The 26,450-nt window shown below is 49.8% G+C and overlaps 1 protein-coding gene across 3 annotated transcripts; it reads right to left on the bottom strand.

The window, feature by feature from the left end:
* Positions 1–206: 206 nt before the first annotated feature.
* Positions 207–26,292, bottom strand: rassf5 (Ras association domain family member 5). Of its 3 annotated transcripts, none has more exons than XM_028997516.1 (6): positions 25,872–26,292; positions 13,929–14,038; positions 3,098–3,211; positions 2,737–2,998; positions 2,076–2,191; positions 207–1,901 (listed from the first exon to the last, which is right to left on the bottom strand). In XM_028997516.1, the coding sequence occupies exons 1-6, from the start codon at positions 26,248–26,250 to the stop codon at positions 1,749–1,751; spliced, it is 1,134 nt and encodes a 377-aa protein (XP_028853349.1). In that variant the 5' UTR covers positions 26,251–26,292; the 3' UTR covers positions 207–1,748. The 3 variants fall into 3 exon arrangements, with proteins under 3 accessions (XP_028853349.1, XP_028853350.1, XP_028853351.1); XM_028997517.1 differs by lacking the exon at positions 25,872–26,292 and adding an exon at positions 21,112–21,436; XM_028997518.1 differs by lacking the exons at positions 13,929–14,038; positions 25,872–26,292 and adding an exon at positions 9,043–10,778.
* Between the last annotated feature and the right edge of the window lie 158 nt (positions 26,293–26,450).

Below are 26,450 nucleotides of genomic sequence, written 5' to 3'. Positions count from 1 at the left end.
CTGAGCTCATCAGCACTCACAATTCATGACCCCTGTGACCCTGCCATTTATTTTTCTTCGATCACAGACGCCACCTAGTGTCCGTTTGTGTACAGCCACGTTTTTATTTTTTGATAATGCACAATTAAGGTAACATTTAGGTAAAATTATGGTAGAAATTCTTACCACACTGAAATAAACCAGTACACGTAAACAGGATAGCAGGTTGAGATTTTTTATTTCATTCATATTTACTTTTATACACATATCTGTACACCTTTGATTCTTTTAGACAAAAGACCGCCAAAAAAAGCACTATTCACCTCCCCAACATGACAGGGTGGGGGGGTAAACTGTGAAATAAGTTAAACACTGACACACACACACACACCTCCTATTACAGAAGTATACACACACGCACCTTGAGAGAAGCGACCTTTTTCACGTCACGCTGTGAGCGTGTGTACAGTACAATCACATGAGGCTTCCCAGACACGCAAGGCACTGGCAGCAGAAACATGGCTGTGTAGGAGCCGACTGGGACACCACCCTGGCCACACACACACACACACACACACACACACACACACACACACACCGCAGACAGCAAGCAGGAAATGGAGTTGAAGAGGCTGTGGGAGGAATTGCGTTGTCACGGCAATATGCAATGCAATGTGCTTTTAAATTTCGGGACGAGTGATGTCTTAATATCTACATATTCAAATGCACAGCATCCTTTCTGTGATGATATAATTAATAATGCTAAAAATATAAATAATAATAATAATGATGATAGTATCTATGTAAATGGCAATTTCTTCAGTGTCAGACTGGTTCACAACCCTTTTTGCACACGCACACACGTACAGGTTAAATATATGCATACATAGAGAATTTTATCAAGCAGATCATCATTCCCTTTATAAATACAGCATATCCTCTTTTCTCCATGTTCTCAGAAGAGTGACGTACTGGTCAAATACATTGGACCACATACGTGGACCGCATCGCTGTGCATCGTGTGGGTCCCTCGTTTTTTGATTCGGCGGGGTACAGCACAAAGAAGACAAAAAATGTCTTTGGTGTGACGTCCACGGCAGTGCTGGTCGGCTTTAAGAAGGGGCACGGCCCCCGGCGCTGGCTTTCATGTGACACCAGGAGTGGACGAGTGCCGGTCTGAGCTCAGATTACGGTACGCGGTACCCCGTAACAGTCTAATAACTCCGTATGACAAAACACGCCCACCGGTGGGTATAACATAATACAAAAAAAAAAAAAAAAAATAGATAATAATCTGAATTGCATCACATTTTCAAATGAGGTCCTGATCTGGCAGAAATGCAGGTAAAACACGTTTTTCACAGCTTTGCTTCACAAGCGAAGGGCCTGTACAGCGGGGACGTGTGTGAAACGGCGCCCCCCTGTGGTAAGCATGCATGGAGCACCAGCGAAAGGGCAGGGGGCGGGGCATCATGCTGTAAGTAACACTTGCAGTAGCAGCACCAATGAACTGAAACAACGATGAGATGCAAAGAAACCGAAACCACACAGAAGAGAAGGACCAGGCCGCTTCGCTGCCGGGGCTCTTCTCTCGTCCCGACGCGTTCCGTCCTGGCTCAGACGCTCGGGAGGAGGCGTGAAGGTTCTGTACAGGGTCCTGAGAGCAACTGCTGAGGAGTCCGTCAGCCTGTCGATAGTCTTCGGTTCCAGGGAGTGGGGCGCTGCCGGCCAGGTCCCCGTCCCGGCTCCTGAGGTTGGGCTGCAGCGCTCTAGTCCGGCTTGGTCTGGACGTCCTGCAGGGCCTGCAGCAGCCGCTCTCGGTAGGTGACGTAGCGTCGCCTCACCTGCCGCACGCGCTCACTCTCCTCCTTCTCCAGGATGGTCAGGAAGTTGTGCAGCTCCGGCACGGAGAAGGCGTCCCACTGGCCAGGAGAAAGAGGGACAAGCGACGTCACTTTCGTTTTACTATTACACCCAGTGGATCAGCTAAGAGGAACCAACTGCAGTTTATTAACAAATTGCTAAAAAAAACGTCAAATTGACAGCAACAGAAGTGACGCATACATAGAAATGTAATATATTAGACTCTTTCTCACCTCTACCTCTCCTGTCTCATTCTCTTTTAGGACAAAAGAGAGGTTTTCTGGGTTGGGTCCCATCACCAGCCGCAGGTACAGAGGGTGTTCTGTAATCAGTAGCTTCTGAAGGAGATCTACACACACACACACACACACACACACACACACACACACACACTGAGAGTCTGTGCTGTAGAGCCTATGGAACCCATACAGGACCCCATTAATGACCATTGAAATAATCAACATTTTATGAACACTTTTTGCTCTTTGCCAGCTTTATGCCTGCGGTTCCCAAACTCTTTCTGCAGGGAATCCCTTCAAATTCTGAAATTTTATCAGCCTGTGAATTCTGTGAAACACAGATTTTCTTTTAAAATTTTAACCATTATTATTCAGCATGCTCAAATTCAATTCGTGAAATTCAGGCTCACGGTGCTCACAGTTTTTTTTTTTTTATAACCTCCACGAGAAGTGAAATTAAAGACCGCCCACACTGAAATCTGATTGGTTCAGGATGCTGTTTGTCTCTCTCTCTCTCATTCTGCCTGGCTGATCACGGAGATTGAGCTGAATTGCTTTAATCAATGATGATCGTATCATTCGAGGTCCTAAAGTCGTTCTCTCTCTCTCTCTCTCTCACACACACACACACACACACACACACACACACACGTACCCTGGCCGCTGCAGTGCGTCTGTTGATAGAGGGCAAACTTGTGCACGTTGTCCACCACCCTGAACTTGTTCAGCAGCCCCTGGATCACCTCGCTGACAGTGGTGGTGCTGCTGATGTGCAGCTGCTTCACGGCGTCGTTGGGCAGGTAGAAGGACGTCCTGCCGGGGCCACCGGGGTCACTGTCACTCTGCGCCTGAACGGTCACCGGCCGCCGCAGCTTCAGGTGCACCTTGATGAAGCCGGTGTACGAGCCGTCTGGACTCTGGCAGGATGGCAGAAGAGGTCAGTCAGTGGTCAGCGTGTGTGTGTGTGTGTGTGTGTGTGTGTGTGTGTGTGAGCACATTGAACCTTGCATTCTCACCAGTTTCATTCCATTCTCTGAGATTTTAGAGTTATATTCCTCTATTTTAGTCATGATCTCCTCCTCAGAGAGCTTTGGCTTTTCTTCCTCCTCATCCTCCTCCTTTGTGACATTCTGAAGGGGGTTAAAAAAAAAAAAAAAAAAAAAAAATACTACATTTTACATACAGAAGAGTCCAAAAGATCACCAGCCAGCATCCAGCCCATCAGGGACCCTTTCTGCTGTTGCCCGGGACAACGGAGATCAGGTGCTTGCCGTCACCCAATCGTGTCACATGCTGTGTTGCCAACAGGAAATACATCATCAGATGGAAGATGGAGCAACTTTCAGACAGTCAGGCACGAGCACCAAACTTCATACAAATGAAGCGCAGGCCAAGTAACGCATTCAAAATCTCGCTCCAAAACTTCCTCAGACGGAATAAAAGTGCGTTCAAGCACATCTTGGTTTGGTGAATATATCTTTAAGGGTTCAGACTCAGCAAAACAATGAATATTTGACATAATGACAGCTGGACCGGTCTGACTGGGAGAGTCCAGCACCTACAGTCCCGCCCTTCAGGACTCCGTATTACTCACCACGTTCAGTATTCACGTCACACGTGGTCACTTTATGTCAGTATGTAATGTTATTAGCCTAGTGGGTAGTAGCCTAGTGGGGTAACACACTCGCCTATGAACCAGGAGACCCAGGTTCAAACCCCACTTACTACCATCGTGTCCCTGAGCAGGACACTTAACCCTGAGTGTCTCCAGGGGGGGGACTGTCCCTGTAACTACTGATTGTAAGTCGCTCTGGATAAGGGTGTCTGGTAAATACTCTAAATGTAATGTAATGTTGTTTAAATGTTACATGTAGGTTCCGGAGAAACGTTTCGTTTCATTATGTACCGTCTAACACGTATGTAGCTGAAATGATAATAAAGCTCAGTTTGACCACTTCAATGAAGAGTGCTTAAAACATTTACAGCATTTATCAGTAGTGACAGGGACAGTCCCCCGTTGGAGACACTCAGGGTTAAGTGTCCTGCTCAGGGACACAATGGTAGTATGTGGGGTTTGAACCTGGGTCTTCTGGTTCATAGGCGGGTGTGCTACCCCACTAGGCTGCTACTACCACCCTACTAACACAGGCTCCCAACAATGCACCAACATGACGTCCACAGGAGGCGACCGGGTGAAGACGTGGCAGTAAATTATAAATGGTCATTAGAGCTGAACGCTTGTAAAACTGCACGGGGTGTCGGCCACAAGCCCTGAGAGTTCCTGAGACTCCACCAGTGCGTGATTATGAACCTGGATCTAAACACCACACCACAGCACCATGCCAACCCGACTAAATTCAGCTCTGAAATGATTCCAAACGGACCCAGAAACATCAGGCCATATGAAATCAAGCTGCATATTGGATCGATAACACACATCTTGAACATCTGCAAGTGTTTCTCTGTCTATAGAAGAAATATCAACACGCATTCCTAGTGATGGGTGTGTGTGTGTGTGTGTGTGTGTGTGTGTGTGCGTGTGTGCATACCCATCACTGCTGAGCAAGCCTTAGCAACAAACAGCTCCACTGTGATATTTTTAGATGCCGACCGTGTCCCAGTAAACGCAAAGTGATTCTCTTCATTTCCCCCCATCTCCCCCTGCAGCGAAGAACTAAAGAATGAGAATATAAAAGGGGGGGGGGTTATTCATTTTGCTCCTCTGGGCACAGGCAGCAGAAGCTCTGGAGCAGATTGTTTTGTATTCACATTAAAAGTATTAAATCGGGAGATATTCTACTTTTTCCGTGGCAGTTTTATGATGCTTTTTTAAATGAATATCTGTTTAAAAACTGCCTTCGGGGAACGTCATTAAGGAACCCACTTGTCATTGAAGCATGCTATAAATAAGCAGATGGTTCTGGTATGAGACTGGCATCTGCCAACACTTTTGTAGGGAACCTCAGGAGAATGCGTGTACGCATCATGGCTGGCAGGCATATCCCGCGTACGTCTGACCAGTCGGAAAATACCCATCCAGCAATATGTCGCCACATTTTACATGGTGATATCGATACAGGGACATCAAATATAATGCTAGTCTCTCTTGTAGGGGGGTGGTAGTAGCCTAGTGGGTAACACACTCGCCTATGAACCAGAAGACCCAGGTTCAAATTCCACTTACTTCCATTGTGTCCCTGAGCAAGACACTTAACCCTGAGTGTCTCCAGGGGGGGGACTGTCCCTGTAACTACTGTTTGTAAGTCGCTCTGGATAAGGCCGTCTGATAAATGCTGTAAATGTAAATGTAAAATATAGATATTTTTGTATACATATTTACGCCACCGGGTGGTGCTGTCGAGTGTTTTCTACAGTGAGGTCAGCAGAGATGACCTCCACGCCTGTAGATGGCGCGTTAAGCTGGGTACTCGAAACACAGCAGACCGATCACAGCATCTTATACTTCAGCTCCGTTTTCTCCATGTTCAGTGGACTGGAGAATATCGCAACGTGCTCAGTATCACGATATAATCGCATCGTGAGCCGTGAGATCCTTGCCAATATACACCCCCCTACTACGTAGAATCTCCAGCAGATGATGAAGGCGACCGGGGAATCAGGATCATGATGTTCTGACCGGTGTCTGCAAGTAGTAAAATGTGCATCCTGCTGTGCGCCAGTCTCTCTCTCTCTGTGTGTGTGTGTGTGTGTGTGTGTGTCCCAGCGTGAATCGGTGGCAGCGATGCGTGGGCACACGACAGTTGCTGCATTACAGAATCTCTGCAGGGCCTGGAGGAGTGAATTTTAGATTTATTTGCATCTATTTTACGCCCAGGACGATAACTCTAAAAGGAAAGATGTGTTACATCAAGCACTTATTCAGCAAAATAGACAAGATTTCTCCTAAATCTTTTTATGGATGGTCGGCTGCACAAACGCCACCGCCAGGTCAACAAAGCCCCAGTCTGCTCAGCAGCGTACTCAAACAAAGTCATTTCCTCCGTTTGTTAAACTCTCCCATTGTCTGATATCAAACGGGCGAAAAACGCTGGACTGCATTTCCTCCGAACAATGACCGAAGCATTCAAGAATTCACACTCGACCTCTGAACTGGCCAGCATAGAGGGAGAACGCAGCTCGCTGCAGCAATTTCCATCCTGGTCTGCTTAAAATTTGCATTGAAATAAATATTTCTTGGACATGGATACGCCGCAATCAGAAACTTGGTTGAGGTCCATGATGGACGAGGAGCACGGATGATGCCGGTTCGAGTCCCGATGCAACTGAGGTCCCCTTGATGAAGGTCCCGTCCCCACACGCTGCTCCCCGGGCGCCTGTCATGGTGCCCACTGCTCACCAAGGGTGATGGTCAAATACAGAGGACACGTTTCACCGTGTCACCGTGTGCTGTGCTGCAGCATCTCACAATGACAATCACTTCACTCTCACATCGGCCTGTGAAACAGTCACATAATTCAGCTTTTGACTCTAATTTCTGATATACTGATTCAAATGGAAGTGGGATGAACGTGCTGGTGCAGTCTGGCTTGTGGGCGGGGCATTTCCAGGGGCAGAATCTGTCCTCTCAGCCACCAGACACTCGGTTCTGCGCCGTCAAATCCTGTCATGCGGACATCTGTAAACACGGCGCGGTGAGGTGACACTACGCCCCCCCCCCGGTGTCAGCTGCGGACTAGCAGGACCCGCCCACCACACCGCAGAGTGATTAGCGGCGCGGCCAGGAAGCCTTTTTGGGGATTAAAGAGTCTCGATTTAAGCGGCGGTGGGGCCGCGGCGACCAGATCTGAGGGAACAGCCCTTCAAGTCTCCAGCAGCTCATCCCTGCTGAGATGTCATCCACATCCAGCCACCCAATGAGCGGCACAGCTGATAAGAAGGTCAGAGACAGAATAAATATGAAGGGATGGCGGCTGTTTCACTTCCTGGAAGCAGGAGCAGGGGGAAGAGCAAGCAGGAGATCTATTTGCTAAAATCTAGTGTTTGTGATGAACACAAGCAGCTCTTCCTTGTTCATCATGAATATATCTTCGGACCATCAATGTATTAATATTAGCTCAATTTTAAATAAGCTATTTAAGTGCATGCAGCTCCCTTTTCATTCCGTTTGCCTTCCATTTAAATGCAGTCTGACCTGGCAGCTTTTGGAGACCACAAGGGGGCGATATCAAATCTATATAGCTTGTATACAAACGTACTTTGTCACCTGACAACCGGTTGGTGGAGCTTCCTCACACGACACTGAGCGCTTAGTCTGTATTTTTACAGCAATTTATTGAATTAGGATAGTCACTGGAATAAATATCTGGTTACTGAACATGAGAAACCTCAGATCTCAAGCTCACGAAAATGAAGTGAAACCGGCGTATTCCTACGTGCTTCTAACCAGAGCAGCACTCTGCCTGTCACTGGGTCTCACACACACACACACACACACACACACACACACACACACACATACACACACAATCATTAATACGGAGAGAGGGAGCCGCTCTCGTTTTTACTCGGCAGAGCTGGGTTCTCCGTCACCACCAGACTTTACCGTGCAAAAGCAGCAGCGTCTGAACGGGTCTCATTACATCCAGCGGTGCATTCTCGGCGTCAAAGGGCACGGGCCTGCGGAGAAACCTTACACCGCCACGCACCTTCGTGCCCGGGGTCGCGATGCCGGCTAATGAGCTGAAGGCGGCAATGCCGAGAGTATCAGAGTACAAACGTTACCCCGCTCACTAAAATATTAAAGCCGCCAGAGACGCGGCAAGCGTGTCCCAGTAAACCATCCTGTCCTGTTCTCAGCCCGTCTGTCTCTAGCGGTTAATGCAGCACGTCTCAGCAGAAATACCCCTTATACAGCAAAACGTCTTCAGTCTTCACAGGAGAGGCCACACGACCATCCACAGCGACTTCTATCATGCTTCAGGTGGCCTGAAGCTACCGCAAGTCTTGCTCAGGAACACTAGGGGGCGCTAATTACAATTTATTTCAACCTGGACAATGAGGTCATCAACCCAAAAGCGTGGATACGTGAACCCGAATGAAATCCCACAAGCTGGCGGCCCTGAAGAACACTTCACCTCTGGCTGGGCGGGTAGGACTCAACGTTTCCTGATCTCGATAACGCAGGAGATCTTGCCCACAAATGACGAGATTTGCACCAACTTTCACTTTCAAAATCGTGAGCGTGTATCCGGCGCCTCGCTCGTCTACCATGCCTGGTATTTGTCCAGGAATGGACGCCGGGAGCCTTGGACTGGAGGTTTCCCGTGTTCCTGACCCTGTCGTGAAGACCTCCTCTCTCTCTTCTCCTCTATCAGCCAGATAGCAGCACACGTGAACAGGAAGTAGCAGCGCGCTGCGTGGGTTTAATACCGCCAGACGGCACAGGAAGTGGCTAGTGCGCCGTGCACCAGAAATCGGGCGCCGCCGAGGAGGCCCGAGGCGTTTTCCCTCCCGAGGGACGCCATCTACGTCCCGCCGTCAACAAAAACACAGACACCTCAAAAGCCGGCACGGGGCGGCGGTCCCCCGTTAATGTTAAACGAGCCGACGCGGATATCTGCGGAGCTTCTCCCCTTTAACCAAGGGAACTGTAGAAGCGGGGTTGCTATGGCGATGGCCAGCCGAGCTGGAACATTAGCGAGATGCCATGAAGATGGCCTCCCTCGCTGGTTGCGGTCCCGGGCCGGTGGTCAAGATTCGCACGCGCTGACCCCTGAAGTAAACTCTCGCTTCTGGGCGTAGTTGGCGGAAAAGGTGCCGGATTCACCGCGAGCCCTGCATCGTATCTTCAGCCCCGGACGCGTTATCGTCTACAGGCTCCACGGACGAGCTGGAGGCGCTGCCGCCAACACGAAGCGTGCTGCACCGACACACTTCCGCCTCGCTCGCCGCTTCTTCTCCTCGCTCGGAGCCCAAGCCGCCGGCGCGGCCCCCGGCGTACCTTGGCCCCTGCGCCGCTCCGCGGCCGGCGGAAGAAGGAGGTCTTGGCGGTGAAGAAGGAGAAGTCCTCGCTGCTGTCGTCCTCCTGGCTGCAGTACCCGCTGCTCATGCTGCTGCCGCTGGCCGTCATGCGCGGGGCCGGATCCAGCTCGGGGGCCTCGGGTCCCGCAGCATTCCAGGCGAAGAGAGCGCCCAGGAAACCGGAGAGAGAGAGAGAGAGAGAGAGAGAGAGAGCTTCCGCGCTGACGTGCGAGCGTGCGGGGCTGGTATCACGCCCAGTTCCTCCTTCACCGAGCTCCTCGCTCTCCTCCGCCGCGCAGCTGCCGCATCAGTCCGTCGGGCGAGAGAAGCGCCTCGGTGACACCGGTTTACTACCGGCCACACACACACACACACACACACACACACTGCGCGTGTGTGTGTGTGAGGAGAACCTGACGAGGTGGAGATGCTGCTTCCTCTCCTCTCTCCGCCTCTCTCGCTCCACCATGTGTGGTTCGTTCGGTTATCTTCTCTCTCTCTCTCTCTCTCGCTCTCTCGCACACACCCCTCCCTCTTCCCCTGTCGCCCTTTCCTGCCTGCAACCGCTCTCCACTCAGCCGGTCCCACTTCCTCTGCAGGGGGGGGGGACGCGCCAGAGGCTGAAAGCCGCCGGCGTCCTCGTTTCTCGACCTGCTCGTCGGACGCTGACCTTTGCCCTCTGACTCCGACCTTTGTGTCGCGGATGGAAGGAAGCGAACGGGTCGATGAGGAAGTTCGGAAAGAAAGTTGGCAGGTTGGCCGGTGGACGGTGCAGGGATGACAACCGCCTCCCTCGAACCCTCAAATTTGGGAATCCCACTAATCTGCCGCAGGAATTTTATGAAGCGCTGATTCATTTTTTATTTTCCGCTGTTTGTTGCAGGTACTAATACTGCATAATCTGCATAAACTGCACAATGTCAATTAAAAATGGAATAAGACGTGCAATACGGGTCACATGACTACTTTTCTGTTGTCTGTCAGGACAACAGAATGACCAGCTGGTAGTAGCCTAGCGGGTAACACACTCGCCTGTGAACCAGAAGTCCCAGGTTCAAACCCCACTTACTACCATCGTGTCCCTGAGCAGGACACTTAACCCTGAGTGTCTCCAGGGGGGGACTGTCCCTGTAACTACTGATTGTAAGTCGCTCTGGATAAGGACATCTGGTAAATTATGTAAATGACATGGATAATGGAGATGTTGCATTATATTGCTATAGATGAAAATGTCTATGATCATAAATTACATTGGACTCATATCCTGATTTAATCAGCATAAAAATTGTGGGCTGGAACTTTATGTTGCTCAGATTGATGACAATGTGAATTTTCGTACTTTATTGATTATAATAGCTTTGAAGACACGCATGATGCGTTTATGAAAATAAAGCTTTCCCCATTTCGGCAGCTCCTGGCGTTGGATATGGATTGTTTTAAAGACGCTGCTGGATTGGATTTTTAGTAGACGCCAGAGTGACTGCTTTTGGATGGGACACTTTGGGTCTTTAGACAGACTCAAAACGTGGATGCCAGTGGAAAAAATAAAAGAAATAAAAAGGAGCCGTCTCTCGCTTCGATTATTGCAAATCGATGAGCGGGGTGACAGGATAAGATGGAGGAGCGAAGGAACGTTCCCCAGGGCTGGACTATCGACTCACGGTCCCCCGTGGTTACAGTCAATAGGTCTCAGAACCGCCCCACCGGGACCCAGTCCTCCACCACGCAGCCATGAACGATGACCCCCCCCCCCCCCCCCCCCCCAAAAAAAGAATCAATCACTCAGCAGGAGCGAGGGAGATAAAGGACAGACGAACGCAGAACTGTAAGGTAATGAGAGAAATGGAGAAAGGACAAACGGGGACAAAAGCCTGCAGGCTTGACGATTACTGAGATGCAGAGATGCAGCGAAGATGAGTAACAAACTCCAACAATCAGCTGAAGGCCATGGACTTCTGGACAACCCGAAGAGAAGCCTTCTTCTGAAAAACCCTTACGTGAAAGAAAGAAAGTCAAGTGATTGTCAACGTGAAACACAGCACATGGTGACAAGGTGAAACGTGTCCTCTGTATTTAACAGTCACCCTTGGTGAGCAGCGGGCGCCATCACAGGCGCCTGGGGAGCAGCGTGTGGGGACGGGACCTTCATCAAGGCAAATCGGGATTCGAACCGGCAACCTTCCGATTACGAGTCTGTTTTCCATGCTGCTGCCACCTGCGCCCCCACTTTTACTTGCCACCGTTACCCTGTCCTCCAGGGCGGGAACCCCAGACGAACGCTGTGTGTCTAATGGGAGCTAGTAGCCTAGCGGGTAACACACTCGCCTATGAACCAGAAGTCCCAGGTTCAAACCCCACTTACTACCATCGTGTCCCTGAGCAGGACACTTAACCCTGAGTGTCTCCAGGGGGGGACTGTCCCAGTCACAACTGACTGTAAATGGCGTAAATGTAATGTTGATCCTGTCTTTTTTTCTTTTTATTTTAAGCAAATAGTCGATATTCACGGCCGTAGTCAGCTACATTTTTGCCTCGCTCACCTTTTTTGTCTATGTCCCAATTACCTCGAGACTGGGACAAAACGTTGTATCAACATGTTTTTCCAGCAATAATAACTGCAGTGCGGATCTTCCAGTCTCTCACCTTGAAGGGGAAGATCTTGCAGACAACAGGAAGTTATGACACCAACAGGAAGTGTGGGCGCGCCACTGCGTCAGAGAAAACTTTGAAACCAAACAGGTTGAGTGTAGGATCACGACGCGTCATGACGCGTCTTAGACTGACGCGGTGTCGTTATTAACTGCTCGGACTTGTGGAAGAAAAGACTGGATACGTGGCACAGACAATTATTCTCCAACACAATCTCAAACGGTAGACAAGTTCTCACCCTTCGTGTCAATTTGCTGAAAAATTTAAACAGAAAATGACTTGCATGGTGCCAATGAAATTCTTTTGGGATATTTCGTCACAAGTAGCAGAACGACGCGAATAATTCCGCCTTTTCGTTGGTTGTTGTGTTGCATTTTACCCAGATACAATTGCGCTCTTTTCTGATTGGCCTACAGATTAATACGATGTGTGGTGGGAGTGCATGAGGAAAGTGTGAAAAGAGCGGCGTGCTCAACCGAGAGCCACCCGGAGCTGATGGATAAATCATCAACCGCTGCCCAGATCATGAATTCAAGGACTACAAAGCTTTGGGGCATCGTACGATGAGGAGGAAGAGCCGGCCCATACGTTACGGGCGAGGTCGACGACTCTGTTGTAATTAAGCTGTAACGGACCCGCGGGTCAGCAGGCTACCTGAGACGGCAGCCGAGGTCAGGTGAGCAGGTCCAATCGAGACTTATGTAACCCCAACCAGCACCCAGGAAGGGACAAAAGACCGAGCACAGGTGGTCCTCCACAGAGCAGGTCGATCAATAATAAAAAATCCATATCCCATTTCCCCCACCACGCCGATCAAGCTCAAGGCGCTTTTAACAGCGTAAACGTAAATGCGTTCGATGCTCAGGTAATGACAGATTTAACTACAAAAAAACGAGGGGGGCTGGTAGTAGCCTAGCGGGTAACACACTCGCCTATGAACCAGAAGACCCGGGTTCGAATCCCACTTACTACCATTGTGTCCCTGAGCAAGACACTTAACCCTAAGTTGCTCCAGGGGGACTGTCCGTGTCACTACTGATTGTAAGTCACTCTGGATAAGGGTGTCTGATAAATGCTGTAAATACATTTTAATTAAAAAGCATGCATTGACTGTCATAATTACTGCTTTTCCTTGTCACAGCCACACAGTGCTGGTCCCACTGCTATGAGAACATGTTCCGGAAGTGGACGTTTGGGATAATGTTAGCAGCTAAGGACTCGAGGTCCAGGCAGAGGTTGAAACTCAGGCTGTGCTGCCCCCTGGTGGCGGAGAATTTAACACATCAAGTCAATCATTCATCCCCATAGCAACCGAGCCGCCAGCATGATGTTAGTGTGTAAATATGGCCGTATGCCGGCGTTGGATAACCGTGTGGGTTTTATTTGGCCGAGACTGGGTATCAAGCACCTCATACATGTCCATATACTGCATATATAGTCAATAACATTTCAAGATTGCTTTATTGTCAGTACGACTCTATACACAGTATACCGCATATTGAAATAATCTTTCACAGATTATTTCATAATCATAAAAGAAAAATATATATGTATATACACACTTAACTAAACTATACTAACTGAAACTAAAGCTGGTCAGTTACATTAATATTCCCATTAACTCTTCATACGTTACTGGTAATAAAATGAGGATAATAAACAATAACCGAAGATCTGAAGTCAGATTTTGAGCCCACATGCACAGGTTGTTAAACTGGATTTTCTGTCGAACATCAGAAACACTGCAGCGACTGAGGCTCAAGTTTGGGAAATCCATGCATGGTGCACAGATTTTACTTATATCATAAGTGCGTTTTACATCTGATTTACACGGTCCCGACTGCATCAACCCTATTGCTCATGTACGCCCTTATCCAGAGCGACAGTCCCCCCCTGGAGGGTTAAGTGTCCTGCTCAGGGACACGATGGTAGTAAGTGGGGTTTGAACCTGGGTCTTCTGGTTCACAGGCGAGTGTGCTCGCACTCAGCCTCCAGTTGGGGCTAACCGGCGCGGCGATGTGGCAGGAAGTGTCGTGAGGAAAGCAGAGCACGCGTCAACATGTTCCCCCACAAAGCCAACATGCACGTTTCACAATTTCCTGAGTTCTGTAAAAGCGACTCACAGTGACTCCGCCCCCTCCCCAGGTAACAGGCCATTATGGGTGGGGCGGAGTCCCTGCGATCAGGCACTGCGCAACGCAAGTTTAACAGCCTCACCGTGTCGCGAGCCGCCGGGGAGGAGGCAGTCTCCTCAGACTGCTTGTCCCGTTGGTTGCAGTCCAGCTGGACGAGACCCTGGCACTCCAGGTGACACGTATAGCTGCAGTCTGCAGGCAGGGAAGGGACAGAAGAAGACAGGACGTGAGTCCGACGTGCAAGACATCCGCTTTCCTCGTGAACGCCTGGTCCTACGTGTTTACTGGCCTGATACCAGAGGCTACAGGTCCCTGTTCAGACGTCCTGTGTCTTATTCAAGGATTCAAAGCGTTTACAGTCATGTGTACAGGAGAAATTACATTACATTGCAGTCCACGCAGAAATGCCGAGCTAGGTTAAGTTTAATATAAATAAGATATATATAAAAAAAAAAAATGGTATCATGCAGATATAAATAAACATTAAATGTAATACAGTGACAAGGAAATTGCAGTATGATGTGCAGATAAGCTTATGATCGAATAAGAGAAGCGCGTGGGCCTTTACAGAACGCGTGCATCTCGCCGCGTAGCCTCGGGCCAGCGAACCGCCTCTCGTCTCCCACAGCATAGGAAGCGGCTGAGGGCCTGAAAATTGTGCAACAAACTCCTCGGATCTAAGCAGAACTCGGCAGCACTCACGCACGAGTACGTTCAAAACGCTGGAACGTTCTTTACTTTACCAGCTTCAGGCCGGAAACCCGTCACTGTGAGACAGTCTAGTCAGTAAACGCCGAAATCTTTAATATCTGCAGCGTACTTGTATCACAGCAGTGTTTAATAGGGTGGTAGTAGCCTAGTGGGTAATACACTCGCCTATAAGACCCAGGTTCAAACCCCACTTACTACCATCGTGTCCCTGAGCAGGACACTTAACCCTGAGTGTGTCCAGGGGGGGGACTGTCCCTGTAACTACTTATTGTAAGTCGCTCTGGATAAGGGCGTCTGGTAAATGCTGTAAATGTAAAATGTAATATGCAACGACTGGAGGCATTTTGACTATTTCACACTCTGTATGTGTGCATGTATTATTAGTGTTATAATCAAGCCCGAATATGCGTCAATTCCACAGGTCACCACTGGGTGTCGCCGCTGTGTAAAGAAAGCCCAGCCACACACATTTTAGCAGATTTCAGGGAGTCCACGGCTCGCTTCGGAAACTTTACAGCTCACCACGCCCTAAAAACACCCCCACAATGGGCCGGTCCATTTAAAGAACAAAAGGGGGCAGATATTTCAGGAGCTGCGGCCACGGCCCGGGACAGAGCTGGCCTGTAACTACCGCCAAAGACGTCTTCCAGCGAGCTGCGCCGTAACCTCGGCAACCGCTCACTGCAGACAATAAAAGCCTGACCGACGTTTGCAGCACCGAGCCCAGATTCCACTGTTCCTTCACTTGGACCCAGACCTCTGTGGACCGTGGGGAGGTGTGGTGTCAGGAGCTGATAATCAGCGACCGGGACGGGAATCCGCTCCGGCGGGGAGGTCATGGCCGGTGCTTATATTGGAAAATAAAGAAATGGGAAGTGGAGGTCACATTCCTGCCCCGTGCCATGCCGTAGGGTGGTAGTAGCCTAGTGGGTTCGAATCCCGCTTACTACCATTATGTCCCTGAGCAAGACACTTAACCCTGAGTGTCTCCAGGGGCGGACTGTCCCTGTAACTACTGATTGTAAGTCGCTCTGGATAAGGGCGTCTGATAAATGCTGTAAATGTAAATGGGTAGGGTGTGGCAGAGAGAAGCGGGTTCGGCGAGACGATCCAACACAAACAGCCAGAGCGGAGGAAGCGCGCCACCTCAGCCCACGGCCCAGCTGAGCTCCCAGCAACCACCGGGACACACAGAGCATCAGATCATCCAGGAAGGAGGACACCGTTTGAAAACTGGCCTGGTTGTGGTGACACGTCACCAAAACCTACATTGTGGGAAGATCTGCAGAGTTCATAAAAGAAAATGTTTTTTGTGTAATGCTGTAGGAATTACCAAAGAAGAATTACAACAGTCATCATGGAGAACTACGCAAAGAAAAAAGCACAATATTTCATATTAATGGCTGGTATCAGAAAACCAGAACCTCAAAATACCAAAAAAAAAAAAAAAAAAAAAAAGGATTCACAACATATAAAACAAATACCGAGAATACTGAGGGCAGTATAAGCGGTATAAACAAAGAGCCCCAGTGGCCTAATGGATAAGGCACTGGCCTGGTTGTGGGTTCGAGTCCCATCTGGGGTGATGAGCATGCCGGGCCCATAACCCAGAGGTCGATGGATCGAAACCTCTGCTAATTTCCTTTAGGGGCCTGGTGGTTAATCGAATCACGGTCCACCAAGGTGCCAATGAGGTCCCATGAGCAAAGCAGTGTCCCCACTCACTGCTCCCCGGGCACCTGTCATGGCTGCCCACTGCTCACCAAGGGTGATGGTTACATTTACATTTAAGACATTTGGCAGACGCCCTCATCCAGAGCGACTTACATCGTGCTTCCCTGTTACCAGGGTTGAATACAGAGGACAATCACTTCACTTTCACTAAACATTTTTGGGTGGTAGTAGCCTAGTGGGTAACACAGGTTTGATTATAACGAACTTCTGGAAAAATATCCGCTCCTCGTGAAAATGACAAAGTCACATCACAGGCCTGAAGCCAGCACAAGCCATTAGTTTGGGTGAGAGCACAGTCATAAATTCGAGTTTCCACAACATAAGGCCTTAAAATGTCATTAAAAATGACTAGTAATCCTTAAATCGACAGTTTAAAGGTAAAAAAATACTGCTGACTCAATAAGTAAAATATAACAAGCCATCAGTCTGTCAGTAAATGCCGGTCGCTGTGTCAGTGCCCGGTCTGTGCCATTTGCCCGATCGGTTCTGTGCCTGCGATCAGGTACTGACAGCGTGCATGGAAATAACAACCAGGGGCCATAATGTAATTTTTAAAATCACAATCTAAAATCTTGGAATCCTGGAGGGACTACATGATTAAATATGAACTAGCATAGTGTTTTTTTTTTTTTTTTTTTTTTATATTTTCTGACAATGTTTTCAATCTAAACTCTACAGCTGAATACAGAAAATCCTAAATTTCATACCTGGCCATTTCTCTGGCCTTACGGGTGTGACAGAAAGTCCACTTTCAGTAGAATGGGCCAGATAGTGTTTTATCTGGTATATGGTTATGCTATATCTTGATGTATCTGTAAAAAGTGTATTATATAACTTTACGCCTCAAATTATATACTGCAATATATACGGTTCAGTTTATATCGCAATTGGAATTTTATGCCATATCACACAGGCCTAACTAAGATGTAAGTAGTTTGTGAAGATGCACTAGAAATAAAACAGAATTTTGACACCCATCCATGTCATTAAATCATTTTGTGTCTGAACTGGGGATGGAGTTAAATGCACTAAACGGGATTGAGGGGGACTGTAATCCCTGAAGGTTAATTAGCGACCTCCCCAGTCCCCATATCCAGTCTGTGTCCAACTTCTCGGGGTGACCACAGGCCCACCCGCCGCTCAGGTGACAGACGCTAACGCGCAGATGATCCGAGATTTTCCGCTTCCTTGATGGCAATATGGCTGTACACAGAGGGACAGTCATAACCAGCTGGACTGAGGGATGGGGGAGGGACAGTCGCGCATCAGTCCTCCGGCCCATTCGCGGTTTAACGGAGACGGAGAGACCATGATGGAACATTTGTTCTTTTCTGGACAAAAATGGTCCCAATAAACATTCCCACAGCCACAAGAAAAAATGGGATCCCTATGAGCTCAGATTACAAAGAGGCTGCTGGGACAGAAACGAGATGGTCACACCACCGCGGTCCAGTACCACAACGCCTCGAGGAAGCCGGAGAAGATCCGCACACGAGCAAACACTTTACCCGGTCCGATCAGAAAGCACCAAACCACTCAACTGTCCAGCAATCCCACAATGCAACGGGCATGTCAAAATGCAAACAAGCTTTTACTGCAGCAGAGGGGGAAAAAGAAAGATTAACAGTTGCATGTATTAAGGCTCCTTCCCATGAACCAGATTATTTGATGATTTGGGCTTTACATCGAGCAACTCATGAAATGAACCCGATTTTTAACACAGGCTCCTTAAACAAGGCCTACAGAAATATGGAAAAATGCATTTATAAACTTCAAAATCCCAACCATGTAGGTTCTAGTCTATTTCTAGGCCGTCCTCCATTGCTGGCAGGGTCATCTGCAGCTTTTGCTTGTGAAGGGAATGTCCGGAAAACTGTGTTCCACAAAGCGGCGGTTCTTTGAATCCTTCCCCTTCATACCTGGAAGCGGAGGGCTGGGGGGTGGGGGGGACTCTGTGGTCGAGGGGGAACAATGACGCCTCTCTGTCCCCCCGTCTCGTGCCGTTCCTGATAATAATTCCCACTTCTCCCAGAACGGTGGCCGCGTTCTCTTTCCGCTGACGTCCGCGCCTCCGTCCAATTCTGCTGTGCTCGGCACCTTCTTCCCGGCTTCGCCGAGGCCAATGAGCAGACCCTTTAACCTTGGACCGAGCCGCTTCCCACGAGCGGAGCCCAGTCAATACACAGGATTTCGATTCAACACACACACACACACATGAACGTTCACACCATGGGCAGCGACTGCCGATACCCAGCCAACAATAACCAGCAAACCGCTGAAAAGCAGACACTTCCATCTGGGCGGTTTAAAGCTGAGATAATCTCCCATGGTGCACTGCTGGGGTCATTTCTGACAGTGGACAGACCTGCTCGGGTCCCAACGCTGAGTCACATAAAACCCCCCCTGGTCCTGAATTTTAAAGCTGATCTCTACAGGACAGACGCTCGTTAAATAAGGACGGAAAAGGACCCAAATGCAATTTATTAAGTGGCCTCTTCCAGGCCTGAACCAGGCTGTGGAACATGGTGGTTATCAGTGCGCCACACACACTCTTATCTCCACGCGTCACATACACCCTGCTGAGAAGAATGAAGAGTGACACCCTCACCATCACCCTGAGACAACAGGACAGGACGTTCATTTTCATTCCCAGTTCACACACGTCCATGTTTCTCACTGAAGAGCGAAACCTAAAATGTTCTGTTTTTCAGTGCCACGGCGCAACATTGCGTGCAATACACCACAACTAATCGATAATCAACTAATCGACAACCAACTAATCGACGCAGTTTTTCTGAATGATTTAGTCAATTAGTAGTTTTGGCAGTAAAATAGAGAACAAGATGTGAGGCTAGATCCCACGAAAGGCCCAGTGTTGAGGTTATCAGGTCACCTGGGGCGGATGCGGTCCCCTATCATGAAATTGTAACTTTGTGAGAATATTTAACATTAAAACGTTTATATTATACCTGTCTATGGTCCTTCAGTGGCTAGAAATGGTGGTCTGTGTAAAGAGTGTTTCGGTCGTTCTGCTTCACCGTTCAGAGAGCGGCAACTCAGACGGTCGGATCTGGAATTTGTCCCCGTATGACGTTATAAGGGGAAAAGTTACCTCATGAATTCCCGCCCCTCCCCTAAAACATTATCTCCACAGACCGTCATGGCTTCCAAACGTATGAAGCATTGCAGTTGCTCGGTGATTAGATGTAAAATTCTCACGTGAACCAGTGGGTTCAATTCTGCGAACGTCCGCGCAACTTCTATAGGCCGCTCTCCTCCTCGTCCCGCCTCTCTCCTCCTCATTAGCATTTAAAGCTACAGACGGTGAAACGGCACGTCCTGGGAAATCTCATAGTGGGACTGGATCAAAGTGGCTGTAATTCTACACCAAGACAGAATTAGGGGACCAACAAGACCGATATAAAAGCAAAAAATAAATATCTTATAGGGCCTTTAAGAAGTTAACGGTTAAAATGGGAAACAGCGGCAAAACTGCCCCAGTGACCAGAAAACACAGTACACATGGATTGATGAGAGTTGCCATTGAGAACTAACGTGGTGAACTTATAACTTAAAACCTCACTGGTGACATGATTTTACAGTACAGGCCAGAGGTTTGGACACCTTCTCATTCAACGTGTTTTCTTTATCTTCATGACCATTTACGTTGGTAGATTCTCACTGAAGGCATCAAAACTATGAATGAACACATGTGGAGTTCTGTACTTAACAAAAAGTGGAGACCTGACCTCCACAGTCACCGGACCTGAACCCAGTCCAGATGGTTTGGGGTGAGCTGGACCAACAAGTGCTAAACACCTCTGGGAACTCCTTCAAGACTGTTGGAGAAGCATTTCAGGTGACGACCTCTTGAAGCTCATCGAGAGAAGGCCAAGAGTGTGTAAAGCAGTAATCAGAGCAAAGAAACTAGAATATAAAACATGTTTTCACTTATTTCACCTTTTTTTGTTAAGTCCAGAACTCCACGTGTTCATTCATAGTTTTGATGCCTTCAGTGAGAATCTACCAACGTAAATGGTCATGAAGATAAAGAAAACACATCGAATGAGAAGGTGTCCAAACTTTTGGCCTGAACTGTACATGCATGTCAGAATTCACCTGAAGCCTCTTCTGAGAATATTCTGAACAGTGATGGGCTGATGTTTGTAGTACCACCACCTACATTTCACTTCTCAAAGCATGAGGTCTCTACTGACTTCATTTTGATTGGTGCAGGAGAGAGAGACGTGACTTTGATGAGCTTGGGATGGCAGGTGGTTACATCAGGTCCAGCACAAAATGGACCCTACTGGGAGCAGTGAGAGTTTCACTACTTCATCCCCTGGATGGAGACTCGTCTTACAGGCCGGCACCCGAGTCCGGCCCTCACCGTTCATCACGACGCTCCACTGAGTCACTTTCCCTCCTCAGATCGGTCCGGATCGATCTTCCCCTGAACGCAGTGATGATATCGCGTTCCCCGTCAGCGCCACCCCGGCATGGCAGCTCGGAGAGGAGCGCCGGAACGTCCTGACTCGGCAGGATTATTATTTCATTTCTTTTTTCCCCGCCCTCTCCGCCTCTCGCGTTTACCGGACGTTTCCATGGGTCTAACAACACCGAAAAGCCCGGCCCTCTATTCACCCGACCCCACGTGTACGTGAGCCCTGAACAATGGAGAGACAGAGACGGGGGCACAGGGGGACACATCGGCTGCCCACAAGCGCAGACACAGGACCACAGAACCGTTAGGACACGTCCGACACACGTCCAACACAGAACTACGGTTAAAGCCGCCATCACAAGTTCCTCCTGGTTACCTGCGAGCGTGAGCGATCCGCTGCTGGACGAGCGGCGCAGCAGCCTCAGCCCCTCAGACCAGGAGCGCGACTTGGGCAGCCGCCGGAGGAGCCGGCCCAGGCGCCGGGAGACTTGTCCGAAGCAGGCGCCGGCCCCGTCCTCCCCTTCCTCCTCCTCGTCTTCGTCAGCTCGGCCCTCCGCAGCCATGACCCCTGCGGCGGCCGCTGTTATCTGCGACCGGGCGCCACGGTGACGCTACCAGTGGCGGTGACGGCGGTGACTGGGTGGGCTGATGCCAACGCCGGGCGCCCGACCGCTGCGTCCAGCATCGCTCACCCCGACCACACCCCCACTGACACCGGTCACTACACCCCCCCACCCCCCCCCCCACCCCCCAACCTACCCTCGCTCGCCCCGCGCACTCGTTCACCGCGTCCCCGTTTTCAGTTTCAGCGCAGAGCGGCGCGGCGCCCACACGTCCCTCGCGCCGCAGCCTCCGCGCGCGGCTCCCCTTAAAGGCACAGACACCTGCAGCACTGCAGCATCCGCCCTCCGCGGCGCGCCACCTTCTCCGCATCCACCGGCCCCGGATCCCTTCACCGCTCTATAAATATGCCGAGCAAAGGATGATGGGAGCTGCTGCTGCTCCACTTTCTCCTGACGCACAGGAAGTGCTGCCGGGCCGGCGTGTGATCCCAGGAGCGAGAGCAACGTTCCCTACGACCGCTGGGAACGTGGCACGGAACTCCCACCAATATTTACCGACGACTCCAAATTCCTTCGCCGGATTAGATCTTTATTCCAGAACATTTACCAGACGCCCTTATCCAGAGCGACTTACAACCAGTAGTTACAGGGACAGTCTCCCTGGAGACACTCAGGGTTAAGTGTCCTGCTCAGGGACACGATGGTAGTAAGTGGGACTCGAACCCGGGTCTTCTGGTTCATAGACTTTCCTAAACAAACACACGCACATATGTACATACATGTATGTGTAATATGTATTTAAAATCAATATATTGGCCAACTCTGCAGCGCCAAATACAGGAATGGTGATCAACTGATCAATGTCATTATATTCCAATATTCATATTCACATATGAGCAAAACGTTAGAGGTATTTTAATAAAACACCTGGACGATGTTTGGTTTAAAAACCCGTTCATTATGTAAGAAGACCTGCACTTTGGCCACGTCACCACGCCCATCTTCATCACACCGGCATCACGGTCTCTCTCTCTCTCACCTCACCTCACCTTCCCAGCCAAGGGCATCTATATTTATCTGGGCAGAGAACTCCCTACCGACTGTAAATCCTCCAGACCGCTGGCACGGGCCTCTGCGGTCACTGCAGCGTGGTGGTGGTGGTGGTGGTGGGGGGGGGGGGGTTCTAGTGCATTCCGGCGTTCCGGGCCGGAACTGGTGTTCATCTTTCGCAAGGAAATATTCCTCTTCGGTCGGACGGCCTTGCCTTGCGAGGTCAGTACGAGAAAAAACGTGTTTCTGTCCAAGGGGCAGAGAAGGTCAGGTGGAGTTATGGCCTTCGTGGTCCTCACATCTTCTCGGTGTTTCAGGCGTAATGCTTTACGTTGCATTTCCCGCAACGTAATTATTCGAGGTATTGGGACCGACACCTCGCGGCGGCGTTCGGTGTCATATCAGGAAGCGCTGCGAATGTGCCTATATTTCGCGCCAGGGAACATCACCCCTTGTTCCTCCAAACCCTGGTGGAGAAAGGACCACGAGTAAGTCCTGCACTGGCGGGCCAGGAGGCCCGAAACGTTCCGCACCCCTTACAGAACATGACGGGTGAACCGGTGCCAGTTACAGAGCCTCAGGCCCTCCAAGACCGAAACCATTTACATTTACAGCATTTATCAGACGCCCTTATCCAGAGCGACTTACAGTAGTTACAGGGACAGTCCCCCCCTGGAGACACTCAGGGTTAAGTGTCCTGCTCAGGGACACGATGGTAGTAAGTGGGGTTTGAACCTGGGTCTCCTAGTTCATAGGCGAGTGTGTTACCCACTAGGCTACTACCACCCCAACATTCCCTGTGAAACCAACATTCACCGTTACGGTTCTAGAGCGGCGACATAACAGGGACGTAAGAGGGAGAGTTTGGGGCGACGCTGTCGGGTTGGACGCTGTGGTCTGCTCTGAACTCACCACGGTGGACGCCCCGGCTCTATGTCCTCTCCTACAAACATCAGGCCACAGCTTCAGACGTTCTTTCGAACCCCAATCTGACCTCTAATCCACCGGCAAGACGCTAACTTCAGATCTGACCCGTCTGGGATTAGGCGCCGCCAGAAGGAGCCGGGGAGCCCCATAAAGGAGCCGGATTAAGAGCCTGTCAATCTGTCCATCGTCCCCCCCCCCGACTACGTTTACATTTACAGCGTTTACCAGACGTCCTTATCCAGGGACAGTTCCCCCCCCCCGGAGACATCCGTGTCTAGCTCAGGGACATTGTACTCAAATCTGAGTAGCAAAAAGTAATCATCCAAAAAACTACTCAAGAGTACAAAAGTACCCAAGTAAATATTTGATTGTAATCAAATAATTCATGGACTATATTTGATCTTAAAAATGATCTATATATGATAATTGTATGTTAACATTGATATATTAAATAAACTAGTTAAAATGTTCATATTTTCCTCTACAGAAAGTGTACAGAGCGACATATGGCGCCATTTAACTAAAATGTCCAAAACCTTAAAAGTGCTGATATGAAATTCTGGGATTCTGTAGTCTTCCTGTAACCGCGGAGACGGTCCCCATTCTCCACACACAAATACGCCGGGTGACACGCCCGACTCAGGTGACGGGAGAAGAACTCGAACGCGGTCCGGCAAAGATCCCATCTTCAACGGTTTACTGCCATGGTGCACGCACACACACACACACAGTGGGGTTTCTCATTCGGCGTTTGTAATTGCAGGCTATGCCAGGTTCGGTACAGATGAAGGTCCGCCTTTAGCTCTCCTCCACCACGGCCGAGTCTTAAATACACACTTTCCCAGAATGCCGTGGGTGAGGCCTCCTCTAGAACAACATCAAACATTCCGCACCGTACGGCTGCATGGAGATTTTGTGGAGATGGGCGGTTTTCTTTGATGGCCGTTATAATCGCTCTCTCTCTCTCTCTCTCTCTCTCTCTCTCATCCACTCCGGCCGAAACGTCTCATTAACTACACGCATGAAATGGCCACAGAGAGACGATTCCAACTATTTCATTTTTTCATTATTATTATAATAATAAACTAAACTGCGTGTGAGGGCGTAACAAACAGAAACCCTGCGAGCGCATCGATACGCAGACCTGACAAAATGTGGTGGTAGTAGCCCAGTGGGTAACACACTCGACCCAGGTTCAAACCCCACTTACTACCATCGTGTCCCTGAGCGTCTCCAGGGGGGGACTGTCCCTGTAACTACTGACTAAGTCGCTCTGGATACGGGCGTCTGGTAAATGGTGTAAATGTAAATGGTGTAAATGTGATTTAAAGTAAATAAATGAAGAACCGGCTGAACGTGGGAGGTGTTGGTGGGCGTGTTTACTGCAGGACATCTTGTGTTAAAACGATTTAACGTCCCGCCCCTCACACTGCAGCAGCCGGGCAGCTCCAACACAGACATGCAGCTACCGCAGAGCTACTAACTCACACACACAACACATACACACACACACAGGTACGCACAGGTATACAACACACACATACATACACAGGTACACAACACGCACACACACAGCACGTACACATACAGCTACACAACACGCGCAAACACACAGCACATACACACACAGCACGTACACACACACAGCACGCACACACACAGGCACACAACAGGTACACACGAACAGGTAGACAACACACACAGGTACACAACATGTACACACAAACAGGTAGACAACACACACACAAACAGGTAGACAACACACACGCACAGACACAGGTACACAGCACACACAGACAGAACATACACACACAGGTACACAACACACACGCATGCACGCACACTTGATGTACACAACGTACACAACACAAGCACACAGGCACACAACACATACACAACACACACAGGTACACAAACATTCAGATGCAACAAATACACACAAACTCACGCAAAGGCTGATCTCATCACTTAATGATACTGAAATTACATTTTACTGAAATAATACAAAATATTTCAACCAATTTGAGTGAAATGTTCACAACGACGAGTGTGAAAAATCCGGTGAACTAAATACAATTTCTATCGATTAAGCCTCCGAGTGGGCGGGGCAACGACAGCGAACACGTACTTGTGTTTTGGTGCAGGGCGGCTCATCAATAGTGAACCTATGAAGGGCGATTTTACACACATTTACATTTACATTTACATTTATCCAGAGCGACTTACAATCAGTAGTTACAGGGACAGTCCCCCCCCCTGGAGACACTCAGGGTTCAGTGTCTTGCTCAGGGACACGATGGTAGTAAGTGGGGTTTGAACCTGGGTCTTCTGTGTTACCCACTAGGCCACTAACACCCACACAACCCTGAGTTTTGTCTACACCTGTTTCCCAACCGCGTGTTATGTTAATCTGCATGCCGATATACCGATCGATATATAATTATTTTCACTCCTAAACCTGGGACCCACAGAGAGAAATACAAGTTTAACTCGTCGAAAGACGAACAGCCACACACACGGGGGACCGAGGGTGGTGGACGAAGGTCGAGATCGATCAGAACCGAGCTGAAGAAATGGTTCGGGGTTAAAAACTCACTCCTGCACTGGAGGGCTTCCGCGCTGACCTGGCGGCCGCAGGCGTCGCACCAGTCCCGGCCCACGGCCCTGGAGAGGAAGCGGTGGCCCTCGCCCGTCTCCGGCTCCACGCGGGGGTCCCGGCGGGGGAAGATGCTCCAGGCCACGGCGCGCCGGGCCCCGCTGCGCACCTTGCGCACCACCCCCGACCTGCCCTGCGTCAGCCCGTCCAGCCGCAGCGCGGCCGGGCCGGACCCCTCCGGCTCGGCGCCGGGGCTCTCCGCTCCGCCGCGCCGCCGCGCCGCCGTGTCCGTCTCCGCGCCGGCCGACTTCCTCCGCGGCGTCCGCGGCAGCGGGAACCGCGGCGGTCCCGGGTGGCGTCCTACCGTGGCGGACGCCATCACCTCCGGCGGCTGGAGACCGGCGGCGGCGGGACACGCCCCTTCCTACGTCACCAGGAGCCCGGACACAAATCACTTCGTTCCACTCGTTCATCCAGAGCGGCTACTGCCACTTCTGCTCTAATTCGGCATGTCGCACACGCATCTCGAGTTTATTCAAATACTCCTACTGTCCCCAAATGACGTGTGACACAAAAGAT

The sequence above is a fragment of the Denticeps clupeoides genome, chromosome 12, assembly GCF_900700375.1.
Source record: "Denticeps clupeoides chromosome 12, fDenClu1.1, whole genome shotgun sequence".
NCBI lineage: Eukaryota > Metazoa > Chordata > Actinopteri > Clupeiformes > Denticipitidae > Denticeps > Denticeps clupeoides.
Note: the sequence above shows the minus strand (reverse complement) of the source record. Positions and strands in the feature narration are given on the sequence as shown.

Bases quoted from the DNA above. Each gene is read 5' to 3' on its own strand.
- rassf5 (XM_028997516.1), bottom strand. From the start codon at position 26,250: ATGGCGTCCGCCACGGTAGGACGCCACCCGGGACCGCCGCGGTTCCCG. The intron at 14,039-25,871 runs GTGAGTTTTTAA...CCCTGCCTGCAG, and splicing joins GGAAGCCCTCCAGTGCAGGA to ACTGCAGCTATACGTGTCAC. The intron at 3,212-13,928 runs GTGAGGCTGTTA...AACCCCCTTCAG, and splicing joins CCCCGGCGGCTCGCGACACG to AATGTCACAAAGGAGGAGGA.